Below are 20839 nucleotides of genomic sequence, written 5' to 3' on the forward strand. Positions count from 1 at the left end.
ATGATTTACATTGCATAGGGACAAATTTACTGTTACACCCTTTTAATGTATTTTATCCTTAAAACACTTAGCCACCTATAAATGATATTTCAGTGAACTAATATAATCACTAAAATGAGTGTTTTATCATTTATCTCTATTTAGCCAAGCTCAAAGGAAATCATCGTTTCACTTATATGTCCGGATAGAATCTATAGATTTCGTATCTATGATTAGCGCTCCCACTCAATTGTACTATCATGTTCCCAAAATGTACGTATTACCCAAACCAAAAGGTAGGCTTAACTAACAAATCAAAGAACACAAATAACACTCTTGAGATCGAACCTAACCATGTCAGGATTAAGATCATTTGATCTAGGATCAACTAGGTGATATTGAATTGAATAGATATTACGGTAAATTTATCATATCTAATCCAAATTCAATATCGATCCCTTCCGATGCATACTCCATGCGTCCAACCCAAACTTACTTTAACTAATGCCCTGGAAAGGACATAGCACTTATCCAAGGTACAAGTAAACTACGTTGTAGATTATCATATCACTTAAACCCTATGTAATGATAAATCTAGGAGTACAATTAATCATACAATCTTGTTTACTTTCCACTGTGTTGACAACACAATAAATAAGAATATCAGTGTGATAAGGATTTGGATGAATTTATTAATCAACTAAATAAATAAATGATCACATGAACCAAATAACACATTAAAGTAATAAAAGTAAATTTGTTTCTTTATTGATAATTGAATAGAAAAGATTACATTGAAATAGAGTTTTATTTAGGGCACAAAGCCCAACAATAGAGCCTAAAACAACTCTTGGCAACTCGGCACACAGGCTGGTGGAGTTAATATGTACATTGCTGGAGAAGACTGTCACCTCATGCTGCTCTAACATTTCCTTGCCCTTACCTGCACCACAGAGCACCTGTGAGTCACAAAGACTCGGCAAGAAAAGTAACAAATAAGAATACATGAAATAACGAATTATCCATTTCAATATAAAATGATTAAACAATAACATTCAAGAGTGGGCAATATAACCAACCATATGCATGGAAATAAAAATGATCATATATTGCATTGCCTAATCAGGCAAGCCCGTGTCATAATTTGGCATCATACATAATGTCACTGTGTCACCTAATCAGGTGAGCTTGTGCCACAACCTGGCACCAATGTATCGCATTGCCTAATCAGACGAGCCCGTGCCATAGCCTGACACTCACATGTCACTGCCGCCCGTGCCTAATCATACATCGTCGACAAGAAGAAACCTAACAACGGTTTTAATTTAGAGTCATGACTTGATCGTAGTTACCTCACAAGAACAACCTGAATAATGGTATCCATAAATCACATTGCCTAAACAGGCAAGCCCATGCCATAGCTTAGCATCCATATATCACATCACCTAATCAAGTGAGCTTGTATATCACATTGCCTAATTAGGCAAGTCTGTGCCATAACCTGGCACCTACATATCACATCACCTAATTAGGTGAGCTTGTATATCACATTCACATTGTCATTGCCTAATCAGACAATTGATAGTTTTAAAACCTATCATACCATGTGGTACATTCTACTTTTCTTACCTCAATTTTGGTTTAGGTATGTTGGCTGGCGTGCTTGGAGAACGATCGACGATCCCGGGCCCTATGTGTCTATCCCAAAACACTACTTAATATTCACATAAGACAAACTAAGGTTTTTTACCAAATCCCGCGGTATAAATACACTAAAATAAAACTTATATTATCTCCTTAAAACATATACCATATTGTAGAGCTCTCGTAAGCTCCAAAATAGTACATAGAACGTCCAAAACGGACACTCGAGTGAAAAGTTATGACAAAAATATGATTTCTGATCTCTGAGGAATTTCCAAAAACGGCAAACCATTTTCTGACACAAAAATCCCAAATTTTGCACTCTCTGAAATACTACCAAAACCTTTCCAAATTATTTCAAACTTCAGAGGATTCATATATACTATATATACAACATTCCTTACGTAATAGATATTCAAATTGAGCCCTTAAATTGAAAACGCCATTAAAGCTCGGATTTAAGCTTTAAAAAATTCTAAACTCGATTTCTATCTCACAATCACCTTAAATTCAACAAGTAAACATCGAAACTAGTCCATAGCTACCAAAGAATAATTCTATGAAGTCGGAGCTCCATAACTACTCTAAATCACAAAGTCACTATGTAAAACCAAATGTTTTTAACTTAAAATGAAACTAATCCTTACATCAAGCTTTTCCTCATCAATGATTTACCGTCCCGCTACTACCGGAGCTTGAATTAGTAAGTTTTAGATTGAAAATCAAAGAAAATAAATGTAGAGGAGGAGGGTTTCGTCGCACCAAAGAATGAGGGTTTTGTTCGTACCTGTTTATGTTTTAAAACATAACATATATATCAGATACATTTTTTTAAAATAAACTTTATTAATAGTAATAATAATATAATAATATAATATTAATATTAATAAGTTCTTTATTATTAATAGATATCTTTTCATTTTTTAGCCACTAAGAAATCTCTACTTCTAGGGCACTAGGTCAAATTCTACATACACCTAATCATCCAATACTTAAACTATCAACTTATCATAATATTCTCATCAAATCTATTAATTAATCCTGTTATGATATTTTTTCCCCTTGATCAAGTCTCTAAAGTCGCCAACTTGAAAATATTTTTATTCCACAAATAGCTCATATTACATTCACACATGCTATATAATTCTCCGTAATTCATAAATTATGCTTATTTATCCACTTATAACAAATTTAAAATTTATGCTGAAATAGATTAGTAAGATCATAATCCCACTTATTACATGATTAGCCCATGATAAAAATATAAATCCTAATTATTTACCATTAGGCTTATTGGGATATTACAAGTGCTGTATTGTAGACTCTGGCCAACCACTCCCAGGTAAGGGTGCTGGCTTTGGCCGACTAGGCTTGCACTAGGCAGTTGTCCATGGCCGGCAAGACCTGCATTGGGTAGGTTCTGGCCACCCGTGACTCCTCCATGGCTGGCTAGGCCTTTATAAGGTACGTTTTGGCCGCCCGAGACTCCTTAGTTGATTGATGTTGGAAGTGTGTTAATAGAAGGTAGATCGCACTAGTTGCTAGATTTTGGTGAATCTAGATGTCTGAAGTGATTAGTTTCACTTCTTAAATCGTCGTTTTGGGTGTTTCCACTCGCTCTCGGTCCTTGTTGGTTGAAAATTAGCCTTTGGGTGTCTCACTCCCCTCAGGGAGGAAGTGCTCCTCTCTGGCCGGCTAAGGGAACTCCTACAGATGGCTGGCCGGCCAAAGGTTGAATGACGGGGGTTGTTCCTGAGCTTGAGATCCCTAGTCGCCCCCCATGACGCTAGTTGTTGGGATCTGGTTGTTTTCACTGTTAGACCCTTATGGAAAGGTCTGTCTTCCCTCTGGTAAGGGAAGATCTATCCTAGTCCTTGAGGAACCAGGTTGTCCAGCTTGTCGATTGACCCTCCCAAATCTATCAACTAGTCTTCATTGGAGTGGATCTCTGATGAGATCCTGGCCTTATCCATCGGTTCTCTGGTTGAACCGCCTTATCTAGTCGCTGGCCTCTTTGTTTCGGCGATCCAAGTCTACTTGGTGAGATCGAAGGATAAACTCTTGGTCATCCATCCACCTCAAGAATTTACGTCTCTACTGAGTGAATACATCGCAATCAGTAGCGCGTGGTTCTTTAGTTAGGCCAGCTTGGCCAACGGCTTTTATAAGTCTGGCTAACTTGATATCTTCTCCTAATTTCACATGGGGCTCGCCAATCGCAGGCTCGCCACCTCCTGGTCCTGTCTCTCCAGTGTAGTACTGAGATGAGATCCGATTGTCGTTCCTTAGGATTGTTGCCCACGAGTCCTTCCTTCAATGGGAGGCGCCAGTGAAGGGTCCTCCCTTGGAGGCAAGGACCTCCTATTCAAATCCACTAGGATGTTTGTGTCAGTTTGGCCAGCTGTAGTGGCCAGATTTGTGACGCCTGTTGTGGTAACAAGATTGACCACATCTGCAGTGTTCATAGGAATTCCAACTGTGGCAGGAATATGAACATCATGATCTATAGTCTGTTGATCTTGAGGGAGACTCGAAGATGTAGACAGTGCAATCGCAATTCTTCTCATGTTAACCATGGTGTTTGATTAGATATGATATCCACTCGCTGTCAATGAAAGCAGCAAAGTGTTAACCTCGAAAAGTGGTCAACCGACAGTGGGATCGTATGAATCTGATGTTTGCCACGTGTTACACAATTAGAATTAGAAAGTAAAGGACACACAAAATTTTTATAGAGGTTCAACCCCCTTAGATAGGAGGTAATGACCTACTCCCCTTTTAGTTGTATTGATACTGAAGGAAAATATTATTCAGATTACTATAGGTGGGATTTGATATAGCTCCCTTAAGGATACAAAATAGGAATCAAGATGGCAAATCTCAAGCATTGAGAACGCTATATGGGGCGTGAGAGAGAGAGAGAGAGAGAGAGAGAGAGAGAGAGAGAGAGAGAGAGAGAGAGAGAGAGAGAGAGAGAGAGAGAGAGAGAGAGAGAGAGAGAGAGAGAGAGAGAGAGAGAGAGAGAGAGATCAAACTTAGAGATTTAAGCTTAGAGCTTGGAGGCTAGAATTAGACTTCTGTTTCCTAGGTTAGAGTTAAGACCTTTATATAGGAAAGCCTAAACCGTAATTTACAACTGAAACCCTTAGATTTTTGTATATTAAATTAGTTAATTACAAAAGACTAAAATGCCCTTAAATGTAGATATTTTCCAGCTGTTTTATTGGGCTGTTAGGGCCCAATTCGTAGCCCAACTCGCAATCCACGTAGAAAATTCGTACAGAATATCTTGCCAAGCCCTTTTTTGACTGACCAGACACCTGCAGGAAGTAGGCTGGCTAGCCATATGTTGTCGAAAGGCTGGCCGGCCAACTTCTATGAGGAAGTTGGTCTATCCCTTGATGTCCTGTTTGAGTGTCGGGATCCCTGTTGGCTGAGTGACTTGGCCTTCTTGTTGGTGAGCTGTGTTGTCATATGGCACTAATTTTGTCCATGTAAGCAATGGCACATCAAGTGGGCAAAAATTAAGATAACAACTTTTTTTTTCATATATTTTTTTATATCATGTATAATTTTTTCTAATAAAATTTATATAATTTTTTTTATCATAATATCTAAAATATATTTATTTGATAAGTGTATTTTTTAAGAATATGCAAAGAAAGATTATTTTTTTCAATTTAAGATATATATTTTACATGTAAAAAAATATATATTAGGGGGCTTTTACAATGCACCCCTAAAATAGGTGTATTGATGCACCTCTATTTGTTTCAACATTCAGAAGAATTATTTAGTCTATTTTTTTATAGTCGTGTATGTTATAGTTATATAAGATATTTTGCAAACTTTTGAGAAATTTAAAATAATTTACAATAGAAAGCAATGTTCAAATAGTTTATTTCACACGTGTATAAAATAAAAAAGTCACGCGTGAAACAGACAGTTTAACCCTATTTTTAGCGTGTTAGATTTTTCTGAATTACTTAACATCTTCTAGGATGTCGTAAATAACTATGATGTACACGATCATAAAAATATTAAACCAGAAAAGTCTCTCGAATGTCCAAATAGATAGGAGTGCATTGGTACTCCCTTTAGGAGGTGCATTGTAGAATTTTCTATATTTTATATAAAATAAAATTATTAAAATAGAGTAACTTTATTTGAACCCCATTAAGTACGCCCTGATATTAAAAAAGAATAAGTTGAAAATAATTTTTAAAAATTCCTCTAAATATTTTTGTTTTAAAAAAAAGTTCACATTATGTTGTGTTAGTTTTAATACTTATTTTATATTTATATTTTTGTTTAAAATTATGTATATATTTTTATTTTTTTTCTAATAAAATTTCATATAATTATTTTTTTTTAATTTTTTATCATAATATTTATAATATAATTTTTTTTTAATATGTATATTTTTTAAGAATATAAATTAGAAGAATTTTTTTTTTTAAAAAATAATGTAAATTAAAGATATATATTTTATGAAAAACAAAATTGTTAAAATGCTGTATTTTTATAAATTTTTTAAATGTAAATATTTGTACCCTGAAAACTAATAAATACAAATACTCTATTTTAATATTTTTGTTTTACATAAAATATATATCTTTAATATATTAGTTTTGATCCCCAATTTATATTCTTAAATAGGATATAAAACAAAAGTAAAATATATTTTAAATATTATAACAAAAAAAAATTATGTGAAATTTTATCAAAAAAAAAATTATATATGATTTTCTTTAAAAATAAATATGAAAATATAATCAAAATAAGTATTGAAATTAAAGTAAAATAATTTGAGAAGAAAATTAAAAAAAATTAAGAGTAATTTTTAAAAATTATATTAAACTTAATTTTTGTAAGGATTAAGGTGTACTTATCTTGTGGTTATAGACATAGTTTAGTGATTATAAATTTTTTTCTCGGAGAGGTTCCAAGTTTGAATCCTCCTTTCTCAATGTCAGAAAAAATAATTTTTTTACTTTTACACTTTAAAATATTTTTTTCTTGTATTTTTACGGAAATCCATATAAAAACTCACATAGCAACTAACGGGGTAACTTAAATCGCATCTAAAATTCACATATAAACTATCGGAGCAACCTAAACTATAAATTAAAAAAATATATAAAAATAGTATATAACATAGGAAAATTCTATAATGCACCCCTTAAAAGAAATATACCGATATATCTCTATCCGTTTTAGTACTCGAAATAATTTTCTAGTCAAATTTTTTCTCATGGTCATGTAAATTATATTTATTTAAGACATCTTGCAAAATTTTAAGAAATTCGAAAATATTTAACACGTTGAAAATTACGTTAAAGCAGTATGTTGTATGCGTGACTATTTTATTGTAAAATAAACTGTTTGAACATTGTTATATGAAAAAAATTTGGCTAAAAAAATTCTTCTGAAAGCCAAAACAATTAAAAGTTGTATGAGTACATAACTTTTAAAAGGTGCATTATAAAAGGGAAATTTGACAATATATGCTTAAATATAGCATATATTGTTTTAATATACTATGTAAAAAAAAATTAAAAAAATACTCTCCAATTAATTATAATCCCAACTTTACCCTCCCCATTTCAAACTTTCACTCTCCCTCTAACTCTCAGTTTTCTCACTCTCTCTCTCTCTCTCTCTCTCTCTCTCGTTCTCACGCAAACCAGACAACCCATACCCCAGTCACCGGACCACCCCTCACTCACCGGACCACCCACGACACCCACCCCTCACGCAAACCAGACAGCCCTCACCCCACTCACGGACCACCCCCTCACCACCCGACCCCAGCATCCAGAGGAAATCGCGAAACCCATCTCAGACGACATCGCGAACTCTTCGAAGAAGAAATCGTGAAACCCCAGACGAGATCGAGAAACCCCCATTCGCGACACCCCCAAACGAAACCCAGATCCAAAACCTTAAAAAAAGGTATTTTTCTAAACTTTTTTGTTGTTTCATTACTTTTTCTTCTGTTTGTGCTTCATTTTAAAGTAATGTAGTTAGTTTAGGTTCAATTTGTTTGATTTCGTTTGAATTTCATTGTTTTGGTATATTTTCTGGTTTTTGTGCAAAATTTGCGACGTAGGGCGACTATGTTCACGACATAACGCGACATCGTCTAGAAAAAGTTAGGGATTTTCTGTTAAACGTCTTTTCACGACGTGTTGTCGACATACTAGCGACATAATTAGCGATATTGAATTTAGTACTTAGGTTTCATGATTTTTATCGACTTGTATGTGTGTTTGGCGACATGTTTTGCGATATATTAGCGATATATAACAGTTATACATAGGACTAGTTTTGCAGCCTCTTTTTTGTGTTTAGCGATTCATTAGCGATATATTAGCGACGTATTTGGCGATTTGATCAGGATTATATTTAGCGATGTATAGCGACATACAGCGACATGTTTCGCGACATAATTCTAACAAATTTTTTGACAATTTTGCAGATGGCTCCTGAACTTAAACTTCCAATTACCTCTCATTTCACGGGACGTCTTACCTATCGGGGTACAGATAGGTTCAGATATATCAAGGCCAAGTTTACTGAGATGGATTTGGTTGAGACAGTGAAGGCTAGTCCTTTCGGACACTTTTGGGAAGCTGGAGAGTTAACTTTCTCTGGCGCGTTGGTCCACAGCCTCCTCTTACGAAAAATGAAAGTGGACACAGAAAAGGAGGATGAGGTTTGGTTTCATGTAGGGAGAAATGACATGAGATTCGGACGGATAGAGTTTGGACTCATTACTGGCTTACCTATGGGTAGTGCCCCTACGGAGGAGGAAATACACGCCAAGTCCAACGACCATCTAGTTCGGACTTATTTTGAAGGGAAGAGTTCTGTTCAGTTGGACTCCCTTATGATCCAACTTGAGAGGTGCGAAGATAAAGATGATGCCTACAAGCTTGGACTGATCGCTTTCATTGAAGGTGTATTAGTATCAAAGGAGGGCAATGTCCAAGTTTGGCCTGAGATGTTGAAGTTTGTTAACGATCTCGACTTCTTCTTTAAGTATCCGTGGGGCGAGCGCGCTTTTCGTAAGCTGATGGAGACATTAGGAAAGAATATGCAACATTACAAGGATAATGTTGACAAGAAGAAGGGGAAGAAGATTGCTCAGGAGGCAAAGTACACAGTTAGTGGCTATGTACCTGCCTTTCAGTACTGGGCATACGAAGCAATTGAGAAGTTGGGGAAGAAGTATGCCCACTGCAACGGGACCAAGTTCCCCAGAATGTTGAGCTGGAAAACACCGGAGGGCCAGCGGAAACAAGATGTCAAGGCAACCGACATTGCACTGTTATTCAACAGTCGGGTATGTTTCTTTACTGTTCTGTATTTTATTTAAATTTATTGAAAATGAACATTCGCGACATTGTTAGCGATATGTTAGCGACATTATGCGATGTCGCAAAAGAAGTGGCTGTATCGCTTATCGCGACATATGTCGCGACGTGTTATCGACATGTAGCGACATTGTGCTTCTTTTTTCAATTATCATAATTTTTGACTTCTTTTAACAGTTTTTAATTATTCTGTGTTTTCTTTTTTGTTTCAGTTGGTGGTGAAGAAGTGCTTGTTTCCCCGGCCCAGTGAAGAGGCATACTTCAAGAGTATTAATGAGGGTAGAGCCCCTCTTTGCTTTGAGATGGACGTAGAACAGACGGTGGACGTTGATGGTACACAAGAGTCTGTGTTTGAAACTCAAGCGAAGACCATCAACGAGGCCGTGACAAAGGCAAATTTAGTTCCACCACCACCGGCACCTGAAGTACACGAGCCATCTACTTCAGCAGGTCCTTCTGCTCCAACCAGTACAACTGTGGATACTGACCTTGTAAAGAGGTTGGATAGCATTGAGGCCCGGCTAGAGAAGCTTGAGTCCCAAGAAGAAGCGCGTCATGTTGGCACGTACGGGGGTTAGTAAATAGCCATCTCAGTATGAGGCGGTCCTTCACAGAGAGTCAGAAAGATCTGAAGGAGACTCTACTGGCTAAGATGGACGAGTTGATGGCTATGGTAAAAGGAGCGCCCACACCTGCAGAGCCCACACCTGCACCGCAAAATGAGGAACAACAGGCGAGTGATAACGAAGATGTCTTCCCAGAAGATTGGGAAGCAGATGATAACGAGGCACCGTCAACTCCATTGGACGCAATCATCACGGCCATTGGGGATACACAATCACAGGACGAAGTCCTACTTCTACCTGCACCCCCAGAAAATGTGCCATTTGTGAGGAAGAGGAAGCCGCCAACGTACTTGAACGACTACACTGCGGAAAAGAAAAAGAGGCGAGTTCTTCCAGAGAACGTAGACCCGGAGAGACCAGCAGACCGTAGATTGCTTCGTACGTTCAAGAGGTGGTTGATTGGAGACATTCCCAATGCTCGACCTAGGAATGTGCACACCGGTGTTGGCGATGTGAAGTTCTTCACAGTTCTGTTTCTTAGGTCAGAGTGGCTTCACGATGGGGTAAGTATTTAATCATTAATTAGTATTTTTCATTTTTTTTGCAACATTTTATTGTATTGTCGATGTGTTAGCGACAATGTAGCGACATTTTCGCGACATTGTTGCTGACACAGAAGTGTTTTTCTTTCTGTTGAATTTGTCGACATTTCGCGACATTGTCACGACATTCTCGCGACATGGTCGCGTTTTTTCCACGTTCTGTTTAACGACATGTCGCGACATTGTCACGACATTGTCGCGACATAAGGCAAATTTATTTAACGACAATCTTCGCGACATTTCGCGACTTTATTTACGACATTACATAATCTTCTCTTTTTTTTATGCAGCACATAGATGCCATATCACACTTGATGAGGAGGAGACGCCATCATTTTCCAGAGTTGTACCCTCAGCCAGGTGTGATTCTGGACACAACACTTCCACAATTCCTCATAGGCATTTGGAGCTGCCCGGAATTCTTCAGTCACGTTGTTAAGGCTTTCTGCAGCGTTGTTTGTCATGATGTTGTACCTGTCTCCTAGACAATAAGGACGAGCCCATTTTTCTAATCCTATATTGTCAACATAAGCAGCGATGGGAGGATCCATCTGTCGGAGCACCTGCAAATGTCTATCACATTCCCTCTTCGACCATGCGTAAGCGGCCAACCATATTTGCGTGTTACACACATCAGTCTTGAACTTGTGGGTGACATTCATAGAAATATGTTTGTAGCATGCACAATGGCATGCTTCGGGGAAAATAACCTCGACAGCATGTTCAATGCTTTGATGCCTATCCGATACAAACACTAAGTTTTCAACCTCCCCAATCGCTTCCTTTAACTTTTGCAAGAAATACTTCCAAGAGTCATGATTCTCGCTGTCAACAATTGCAAAGGCAATCGGAAACAGTTGGTTATTTGCATCGTACGCTACAGCAACTAGCATTGTGCCCCCAAACCTTGTCTTCAAGAACGTGCCGTCGATACTAATCACAGGACGACAAAACTTAAATCCCCTCCTACAAGCAGCCAGTGACCAGAAACAGTACTTGAACCTGTTATCCTCTGTGATAATGTCTGTAATAGTACCTGGATTCTTCTCGTTCCAAAGCACGTAAAAGTAACCGTAATCGACTATAAGCTGCTGCTGGCGTACCCCTAGAATACAAAAGTCCCTTCTCTCGGCACCTCCAAGCCTTCTCATAGCTCATCTTGATCCCATACTCCTGAAACATATCCCTTTGTATGTCTTTAGCTTTGTACTTAGTTCCATCTGATTTGAACTTGTTCTTAATGAGGTGGCCAACAACCCACGGTGCCGCTTCGACGGTTATCGGCATGTCTAGAATCCAAAGCTACATGTGTGTTCGTTGTGGAATACAAGATAACCTCGAAACATGTCACAACGTGCCCTCTTCCTCCCCCTCACTCTCCATTTGCAATCTGAACCCCTGCAAGTTGCATAAAAAACATCGGTCCCAGACTTCTTCACCATGAACTCAAAATTCATTTTCAATGCAAACCTTCCAACCACATTTTTCAATTCAGTCTTATTTGTATACAGCTTGCCAACATATATTTCCCCTGAATGTGTACCAGTAAAAGAAGTTGTATAAACATTATTTTCCTCTATGTCTTCCCTTGTCCACACAATAGGTTTGAATTTTGTACAAACTTCAAAATCAGATGGTACAGTACTACGAGGAGGACACAGGCGGTTGCTACTGGTGCACAGTGTTTCGTGATTTTCACTCCGAGGGGTTCTTCTTTCTTGGTCTTTCCTTTGCTCCCTTGGACGTGGTGGAGATGGTGGAGGTAGTTCTAACCTTAAAGAAGGTACTTCTATAGGTTCATGAACTTCCAACTCCGCATCACCATCCTCGTTCAAATCTACTATAGGATCATTGTTGTAAAATGCACCATCAAACTCATTGAATCCGGTCAAATCCATAGTCAACCCTATTATCCTCCTCTATATTAGTAGGGGCCTCGCTCATTCATCCCTACCGAGTTTTGGATCTCGTTTCGGGACAAAACTCCCAACAACACTTCGTGGGAGGGTAGTTGGCGGAGTAGGCCCCAACAGCGCATGCCTTTTAACCTTAGTCACAAACAAGGTGGCGAAGTTCTCCACACTCATTTTTGCCTTCATTCTTAAGAACAATCTTACTTGACTATCTTTCACTAAAACTTCTGGCGGTATCATATTGCCTTTCATGTACATATAACACACCTCTATTTTCAGTTCATACACAATAGGGTCTATATCCAATTCTTCATACAAAATATCATTCATCTTTTCTAAAGTAGTGTCAACCTCAAACATTAACATCTTACTTTTGGGATTATTGAAAATCCAGTTGAAACCTTCAACTGCCCAAGCCCCATCATATAGTACAACTACAAACACATTCGAATCTGCAAACCAAAATGACCACAAATTATAACAAACCAATATGTCGCAAGATATCGCTAACCTATCGCTACTTATCGCGAACCAATCACAAAAAAAGTATGTCGATAAACGTCGCGAACTTGTCGTGAAAACTAAATATATCCACAATATAACACAATAATTCTATGTGTCGCGAAGTGTGTCGCGACATGTCGACATATGTCGCTAAAAGTCATCCCTAACCTCTAGCCTGCCAGTGATCGCTAAATGTCGCTAACATGTCGACACATATCGCTAAAAATGCAAAAAAACCAGTAAAGTCGCAGACTTGCTGCATTTCGTGTTTCATTGACAAAGGGTGTCAAAAGGGTGCATAAAAACCACGGATATGTGTAGATCTATTACTTTCAACATAAATACATCTAAATCAAACAATAATTACTAAAGAAATTACATACCCATTATTGTTTAAAGGAATGACTTTCTTAGAGCTTTGGTTGGGTTTCAAGTTCCCTTTGAGTAAGTCGGCCGAACACTAGCTCCGGTGGTGGCAATGTGTGTATTGTAGAGAGAGAGAGAGAGAGAGAGAGAGAGAGAGAGAGAGAGAGAGAGAGAGAGAGAAATCCGAGAGATGGAGAGAGAGAAAGTGTTATGATTTTATTTGTTTTAGGGGTAAAATTGTAAGGTATAAATGTTTTAAGTATAGTTTTCATAATATAAAGAATGCTAGCATAGTTTTAGTGTACTCTTTATTTTTAAGCATATATTGTCAAATTTCCCTTATAAAATTACCCTACAACATAATTCTCCCCAAAAAAAATGTAAGGTGCAAATAAAACTCCCAGACTTAAAAAATCTGTTGAAATAAGGTATCGAAAGACGAAAATACCCTCTCTTCTAAAGGCGGGAGAGATTGGAGCCAGTCAACCACACAAGCCACAACAAAGGATCCGAAACATGTGGTTACCAGTTAACGGTCGAGTGAACTCACCTTCTTTTAGCTTCTAAAACCACCCGACTCACTATCCGAGTCAAAAGAAAGAAATATCTGTTTGTACAGTGCTGTTACTGTAGTCTACTACCACACTCTCTCTCGCCTTACTCCATGGTTACTTGCAAGCCTTCAAACTTCAACTTTGGAACTCTTCCTCTCCAATTCGCCGCCATACCAATTCCTAGAAATGTACAACTCTCCCCAGGAGGACACACCGCTCGCACCATCAATTTCATGGTGTTTTCCTCCAAATGGAACGGCTCTGTCACTCAATATTCTTCCAACAACAAAGGAAACCAAAACATGAAGAGCCAGAGGAAGCGAGAAGAGAAGGAAGAAAAAGAAGAAGAAGTAGAAGGGGAAAATGACGAAGAGGATGATGGGAAAAAGACAAATGTGCATTGCGAAGTAGAAGTGGTTTCATGGAGAGAACGCAGAATCAAGGCCGAAACTCTTGTCCATGCCGATGTCGAATCGGTCTGGAATGCTCTCACCGATTACGAACGCTTAGCCGATTTCGTTCCTAATTTAGTCTCCAGGTTTTATATTTATATATATTCATTTACTGCTCATTTGCATTGAATAGAACAGTTTTTGAGCAAGTGGTGTGTGGTTGATTGATTGTGGTGTTAAAATTGACAGTGGGAGAATTCCGTGCCCATATCCAGGGCGAATATGGTTGGAACAAAGAGGTTTTCAAAGGGCACTCTATTGGCATATTGAAGCTCGGGTTGTTTTGGACCTTCAAGAGATTATCAATTCAGTAATCATCTAAATCCTCACAAGTTATAACCTTACAATTTGGTCAGCTTCACGATTCAACTTACACCCATGTGGGTTATATCACATTTATTGTATGCGTATCACATCTATATCTATAATATATATTTAAATACATAGATTGCTATCTTTTAGTTTTCATCATTTTTAGTTTGTTTGCCTATGTAATTTCTCTTTTAAATTTCTTTTTCAGGATTTTGATCGTGTTCTTCTTTTTTCTATGGTCGATGGGGACTTCAAAAAGTTTGAAGGCCAATGGTCTGTAAGATGTGGTACCAGGTACTATTTGGATGTAATGCTCTCAAAAATATTAATGATAATGAGAACTTTAAGCATGTTGGCAATGCCTTTATTTGGAATTGAACAAGTTGATTGAATACATAGTAAGGTTGTCACTATATGCTGGAGTATGTTAGATTTTGTTGACCCTCTGAATTGGGAATAATGATTGACATTAATGAATAGCGATACCAAAATACCGAAGACAAAAAACAAGCTAAAATGCTGATTAGTGATTAATATTTTGGGGTGCAATCATTTAATACGGACCTTAGCATAAATTACCTTTCTTTTCAATAAACGTCACAACTATTGATATTATGGGCAATCTAGCTTTGCCTACTTGGTTCTTTGCAGGCCCTTTAAGTGTTCTAACAGTTTGTTACTAATATGTCATGTTCATTTAAATATTTGTGTAATGTATTGTGTTCTAATTTTCTTGTCTATTGATTACTGCAGATCATCTACGGCTATTTTATCATATGAAGTTAATGTGATACCAAGATTCAACTTTCCTGCTATTTTCTTGGAACGAATCATTAGATCAGATCTTCCTGTTAATCTTCGAGCCTTGGCTTGTAAAGCCGAAAAAAGTTTTGGAGGGAATCAGAACATGGCACTTACTGAGAACTCCTTCACTCAAAGTTCTACAAGTGTTAGTAGTTCACTGAAACTGAATGTCGATAATCTCTTGAATGGAAAGGATAATATATCATCTGCAGAGCTCAAAGAGGGATTCTTAACCTCTAATGTTGGTCCTTTGACCCCTTCTTTTAGTGACTCAAACAGTAAATTGGGCATATTAGGAAAAGCTTGCAGCCTTGATAGGCATGGCTTGGTGGATGAGGTTCATCTTCGTAGATTTGATGGTTTATTGGTACCTTTGGCCCCAAACTACTCTTCTTACTGTTTATTTATTCCTGTTGAGATTCTTTCTTCATGTTGTTGACAAAACAATCTTGAATGAAGGAAAATGGAGGTGTCCATCGATGTGTGGTGGCTAGTATAACAGTTAAAGCTCCTGTTCGTGAAGTATGGAATGTTTTGACTGCGTATGAAAGTCTTCCCGAGTAAGTAATATCTATCTGTCCTTAAGTATATCAAATTTTTCCTGGACCATTTCTTTGGAAGTGATCATGACTGCTTCCTTCTATTTCATGTATATTTTTAAAAGACTTCTGTTTTCACCTGCTTATGTAGAATGTGAAATAGAAATTAAGTTAAACTTCCATGGTTTGTTAAGCAGACAACACTTGATTATTCATGTGATGGAGAAATGTAGAGTCAGAAGCTTTGAACGTCAAATAACATGATTACCTATATGTTAGACACTTGGTTCGCTTCATTTATGCTAGGAGAAGTAAAAGGTGTTTAGTATATTTATTGTGTGTTTATTGTTAGCTTTTGGTTTGGCTTGGTGAGTGTGTGAGTGCTATATATATGTGTTGAGTGTTGTAGTGGGTATGCTTGAACTAGTTGTTTGTTTCAGCATCAATAGGAGAGGCCCAGGCTCTCGAAACCTGTGGAGTTGTGATTGTGTGAATCATATTTCGTCAATACAAGTTTTTCTTTTCTCATCTTTTTTCACTACTGGAACACATATTATTCCTATTACTATTATAATATACTGTTGTATTTGTTAGTAACCTGACAGCAACAGTTTGGATCATATCACTATAGGTCTAGAAAGTGAAAAAACTTTTACAGTTGATAAGGTTGATCATATTTGTGTAATAAAGGTGAACGAAGAAAGAAACACAACGAAGACCAAACTGTGATTTCAATTTGTAATTTTTGTATTATTTATTTTATTTTAAAACAGGAAAAGAAATGAGAATTCTGGTTTTGAAAATGAAAGGTTAACAGGCTTACAAATGAACTCGGTGATTAGTGATTAGTTACATACTCTGCTAGGAACATAGACAAAATGCTTCAGAAATAGTGTTTCACATGAAATGTTGCTAAAAGAGAGATTATAGTGCAGCATTCGATATATTCGTTGATTGATGGTTGGTTACACTGTGAGGTCAATATATTTTTACCTTAAGACAATCTAATTTCTCCACATATGCAGCTTTTCCTTGTTAAAAAAAAAAATAATGGCACTAAGAATGGTTTCCCTTGTGAATGCCTAGCACCAACTCAGTTTTTGGTTCAATTAGCTGATTTCATTGCTCTCTTTATGCTATTCAATCGCGGGATTCTACTTGAAAGCTTCCTGCACTTTTATTTGGATGTGTTACTGGTTTCTGCTTGAATAAATAATGTTGGAATTTGCACACACGCTGAAATGTAACATTTTAGTCTAAAAGATGCAATTCTGGATTGTTCATTGGCCATATTTTTTTACTAGTCTTGCACACATTTGTTTCTCTGCTTCAATTTGTACTCCTGATTAATCTTCATATAATGTTCCTTTCCTTCAATATAAATGGAAAAACAAAACGGTATGTCAGTGGTAGTTTTGGTCCCAACATTAAGTGTCCCTGGAGTATGAATAAATGCTGATTTAGTTTATATAAGGAAGCAGAGAATTTCACGCTTATTAGGAAAATGTGTCTTGAGTGTTTTCATTTAGAAACCTATGCCCTTATTAATAACTTCTACAATTTGCAATTGGCAAATGTTTGTCAATTTGAGTGCCATCAGTTTTAAGCCTCAGTCTACTTGCTTGATATTTCAAATGTGTAGATAACAGTTCTCAAATCTTAAATTTATATGGTGAGTGTTCCTTATAGTTTCATAAATATTGACATTTATTACAAATACAAATATGTTTCTTAACTCATTTTTTATCCTTCAATGATAGCATCATAGGTTTGTAGTTCTATCAACAACACTGGTAATTTTAATTTTAGGGGAGTTTAATTTCCTGTGCTTTCAGAAGTACCTCTTTGTACATTTTCACATATTATATTCCATAAAACGATTTACTGAACTAAGAGAATAGAAGGAAATTCTATTAATGTTTGTAATATTTTTCTTTAATTCTGCATATTTTATTCATGAAATTGATCATGCAGGATAGTTCCAAATTTAGCAATTAGCAGGATAGTGTCAAGAGATAACAACAAAGTTCGCATTCTTCAGGTACTCATAAAATGCTGTACAAATAATTTTATTGTCTGCATAATTATTTTCATTTGTAGGATTTCTATACACAGGCTCTACATGATTATGCTGTTTTAAGTTGACATAATAAGAATTTTTGTCCGACAAATTTCTTTTGGGATGCATTTCTTCACTAATGGTTAGATTGAGAAAAATGGTTTAGCTTTTACTGTAGATGCTTCAAAGCACTTTGTATTCATCCAGTTAATATAAAATCTTCATTGTATGGAAATCATCTACAATTTGAAGTTGCTGATTTTACTTTATCGAAATTGTACACAGGAAGGATGCAAGGGCCTTCTTTACATGGTACTTCATGCTCGTGTTGTCCTGGACTTGTGTGAAAGCCATGAACAAGAGATTAGTTTTGAACAGGTTGAAGGCGACTTTGACTCCTTTCAAGGGAAATGGCTTCTTGAGCAGCTAGGCAGCCATCACACCCTGTTAAAGTATACAGTGGAGTCAAAAATGCACAAGGATACGTTTCTTTCAGAAGCTATTATGGAAGAGGTTCCTTACACAATTTTTCTTTTCTTTCTATATTTCACACTTGATAACTGTTCTTTGTCAAATTAAGTTGCATGGCAAGCTGTATGTTTGGAGAGAAATAATAGGATCTTTGAGGACTGCAAGGAACACTTATTGTCATTATGGGAAATTATCAAAGTATTGGATTTATTAAAAATGTTAAATGTTTATATTATTTTTCTGATGTTTAATTACTGTGGAGTGCTTTGCCATGATTATGGGGTCGTAGTTAGTGTGGGATTGTTTCATGCTTTCTCTTTAGTTTGTAAAGTTTCTGCTTTAACTAGTGGTTTGTTTGGAAATTACTCATTTATTTATGACCTTGTTATATGCCAGGTTATATATGAAGATCTTCCTTCAAATTTGTGTGCAATACGGGACTATGTAGAAAAGAGGGAGGCGGCTCGTTCTTCAGTGACACATGATCAGGGAACATGCTTGGAGGAACAAATTAGTTCATCAAATATTGACAGTGATGATAACATGGGTCCTATAGCTGATAAAATTTCAGATTGCAGTTGTCAGAGTTCATCAAGACAAAGGCCTAGGGTCCCCGGTTTGCAGAGGGATATTGAAATTCTTAAAGCTGAGCTTTTAAAGTTCATATCTGAACATGGGCAGGAAGGATTCATGCCCATGCGAAAGCAACTACGTTTACATGGAAGGGTTGACATTGAAAAGGCAATCACACGCATGGGTGGCTTTAGAAGGATAGCATCACTGATGGACCTTTCTCTTGCCTATAAAAATCGTAAGCCAAAGGGTTACTGGGAGAATCTTGAAAATTTGCAGGAAGAGGTAAAGATATTAAACTTCATATTTATGTTTTTCTACGTCCAATCCTACGGTTTTTCAGTACCATTTCGACACTTCCTTTAGTTTAAGCACTTAATGAAGTGTAATGTCCGTCGTTTTTCTTCCTATAAAATTATAAATCAGTATTTAGAAGTATATTATGCAAGGTTAATCTTTGGTATTCCTGTTTTTTCTTTTTTCTTCTTCATAAATATAATTTCTGATGGTGTTGCTTTACATTATACAGATAGATCGATTTCAAAGGAGTTGGGGAATGGACCCGTCGTTCATGCCCAGTAGAAAGACATTTGAGCGTGCAGGTAGGGACAGAAATTTTTATTTATATTAATGTTCTCCTCAAACAGTCATTTTGTTGATTTTACACTCATCTGAAGCCTTCTTCTCCTTTTCAAAATTTTGACTGGATACTCTTATTGGTATTTTTCTTTGGCTGAACTCGTAATGGTAGTTTTTATTCTTGTACTTCCACTTTGTTACTAAGAGTATCTCTAGGAACTTGGTTGAATGTTTGTTGTATACTAATTAATGAAAATTTATATTGAACATGAATACAATACAGGTCGCTACGACATTGCTCGTGCGCTAGAAAAATGGGGGGGTCTCCATGAAGTTTCGCGTCTACTGTCACTGAAAGTGAGGCATCCAAACAGGCAGACAAACCTTGCAAGAGAGAAGAAGAGTGATAATGGAGCAACATCTCCTGTGGACGAGAAAAACAAGGCATCATCTAATCCTTACATCTCTCAAGACACACAAAAGTGGATCTCAAAATTAAAGCATTTGGATATTAATTGGGTGGAATAAAAACCCTCTAATTTACTACTTATCTGTGTATACTTAACCATGTAATCAGTGTTCCTATATTTATTTGGTCAAATAAACTAAAAAAAATAAGTGAAAATAGTAACAATATATATTGGACTTTTTGATGTCCTAGAAAATGAAATATAATTTCACTATTCTACCCTAGGTCTATGAATCAATTTTCGCTGCTAGTATTTTTGTTTTCCTTCTCATAAAATGGGCAAAGAAGATAAAAATTAAAGAAGAAGAAGAAGAAAGGTTGTATAACTTGTGATACGGATTTTAAGTTTTTTATTTGTTTTTTTATTTTTTAGAAGGAAAATGGTAACTTTATTAATAAGAAGATTCAACCACTACAATAGAAAGAAAATCAGGAGGAACATCATCCTCACTAAAAATACGATCTGGATACAAACAAGAGCTACGAGCAAGACAATGTGCAGCTTTGTTTACAGAACGTTTAACAAAATTAATTGAGACTAACGGCAAATCGGCTAAAAGAGAACGACAAACCGCCACCTGAAGGCCAAAAGGAGAAGGTATCTCCACCGTGCTTTGGACTGCCTGGACGACAACCAAAGAATCGGTTTCAAGGTCAACCGGTCCCCAATGTTTCCTCTTGATCCAACTCAAGGCCTCCTTAACCCCTACCAATTCAGCCATAGCCGAATCCACACACCCCACTCGTAAAACTGTGAAGCCTTCAATGAATCGACCCTGAGAATCCCGGGCCACCCCTGCCGCTCCAAATCGACCATCACTTGCAAAGATTGCACCATCGACATTAACCTTAATCTTTCCCATAACTGGTTTCACCCAATGCTCTAAGTCCTCTCTTGAACCCGTAGGAACAAGTAGAGACCCCATTCTCCTTTGTTGAGCATTTCTCCATTGATTAAGGACTACTCTTGCCAATAGAATAACCTCCGCCGCTGACATTGATTTGTCCCGCCAAACCACCTCATTTCGGGCATACCAAATCGCCCAAAGAACCACGAGCAATTCTTCCTGGGCC

At 36.9% G+C, this 20839-nt stretch overlaps 3 protein-coding genes across 3 annotated transcripts; all 3 read left to right on the forward strand.

The window, feature by feature from the left end:
- The first annotated feature begins 7109 nt into the window (after positions 1–7109).
- Positions 7110–9580, forward strand: LOC133037012 (uncharacterized). The gene is made up of 3 exons (XM_061113806.1): positions 7110–7578; positions 8105–8971; positions 9215–9580. Exons 2-3 carry the CDS (start codon positions 8105–8107, stop codon positions 9578–9580), a joined length of 1233 nt encoding a protein of 410 aa, XP_060969789.1. The 5' UTR covers positions 7110–7578.
- Position 9581: 1 nt separating this feature from the next.
- On the forward strand, positions 9582–11210 carry LOC133036525 (uncharacterized). The gene is made up of 2 exons (XM_061113061.1): positions 9582–10131; positions 10461–11210. The coding sequence occupies exons 1-2, from the start codon at positions 9598–9600 to the stop codon at positions 10653–10655; spliced, it is 729 nt and encodes a 242-aa protein (XP_060969044.1). The 5' UTR covers positions 9582–9597; the 3' UTR covers positions 10656–11210.
- A 2173-nt stretch (positions 11211–13383) lies between these two features.
- Positions 13384–19993, forward strand: LOC115714200 (uncharacterized). The gene is made up of 10 exons (XM_030642783.2): positions 13384–14045; positions 14149–14269; positions 14480–14565; positions 15025–15442; positions 15535–15635; positions 17589–17655; positions 17959–18186; positions 18541–19002; positions 19247–19319; positions 19580–19993. Exons 1-10 carry the CDS (start codon positions 13618–13620, stop codon positions 19822–19824), a joined length of 2229 nt encoding a protein of 742 aa, XP_030498643.2. The 5' UTR covers positions 13384–13617; the 3' UTR covers positions 19825–19993.
- The last annotated feature ends 846 nt before the right edge of the window (positions 19994–20839 follow it).

This window comes from Cannabis sativa, chromosome 4, assembly GCF_029168945.1.
Source record: "Cannabis sativa cultivar Pink pepper isolate KNU-18-1 chromosome 4, ASM2916894v1, whole genome shotgun sequence".
NCBI lineage: Eukaryota > Viridiplantae > Streptophyta > Magnoliopsida > Rosales > Cannabaceae > Cannabis > Cannabis sativa.

What these genes read in the sequence shown, in the direction of transcription:
- LOC133036525 (XM_061113061.1), top strand. Translation starts at nt 9,598, where the DNA reads ATGAGGCGGTCCTTCACAGAGAGTCAGAAAGATCTGAAGGAGACTCTA. An exon ending in CAGAGTGGCTTCACGATGGG is followed by an intron (nt 10,132 to 10,460) that starts GTAAGTATTTAA and finishes TTTTTTATGCAG; the next exon opens with CACATAGATGCCATATCACA.
- LOC115714200 (XM_030642783.2), top strand. Translation starts at nt 13,618, where the DNA reads ATGGTTACTTGCAAGCCTTCAAACTTCAACTTTGGAACTCTTCCTCTC. An exon ending in TTCAAGAGATTATCAATTCA is followed by an intron (nt 14,270 to 14,479) that starts GTAATCATCTAA and finishes TTTCTTTTTCAG; the next exon opens with GATTTTGATCGTGTTCTTCT. An exon ending in GTAGATTTGATGGTTTATTG is followed by an intron (nt 15,443 to 15,534) that starts GTACCTTTGGCC and finishes TCTTGAATGAAG; the next exon opens with GAAAATGGAGGTGTCCATCG.
- LOC133037012 (XM_061113806.1), top strand. Translation starts at nt 8,105, where the DNA reads ATGGCTCCTGAACTTAAACTTCCAATTACCTCTCATTTCACGGGACGT. An exon ending in CACTGTTATTCAACAGTCGG is followed by an intron (nt 8,972 to 9,214) that starts GTATGTTTCTTT and finishes TTTTTGTTTCAG; the next exon opens with TTGGTGGTGAAGAAGTGCTT.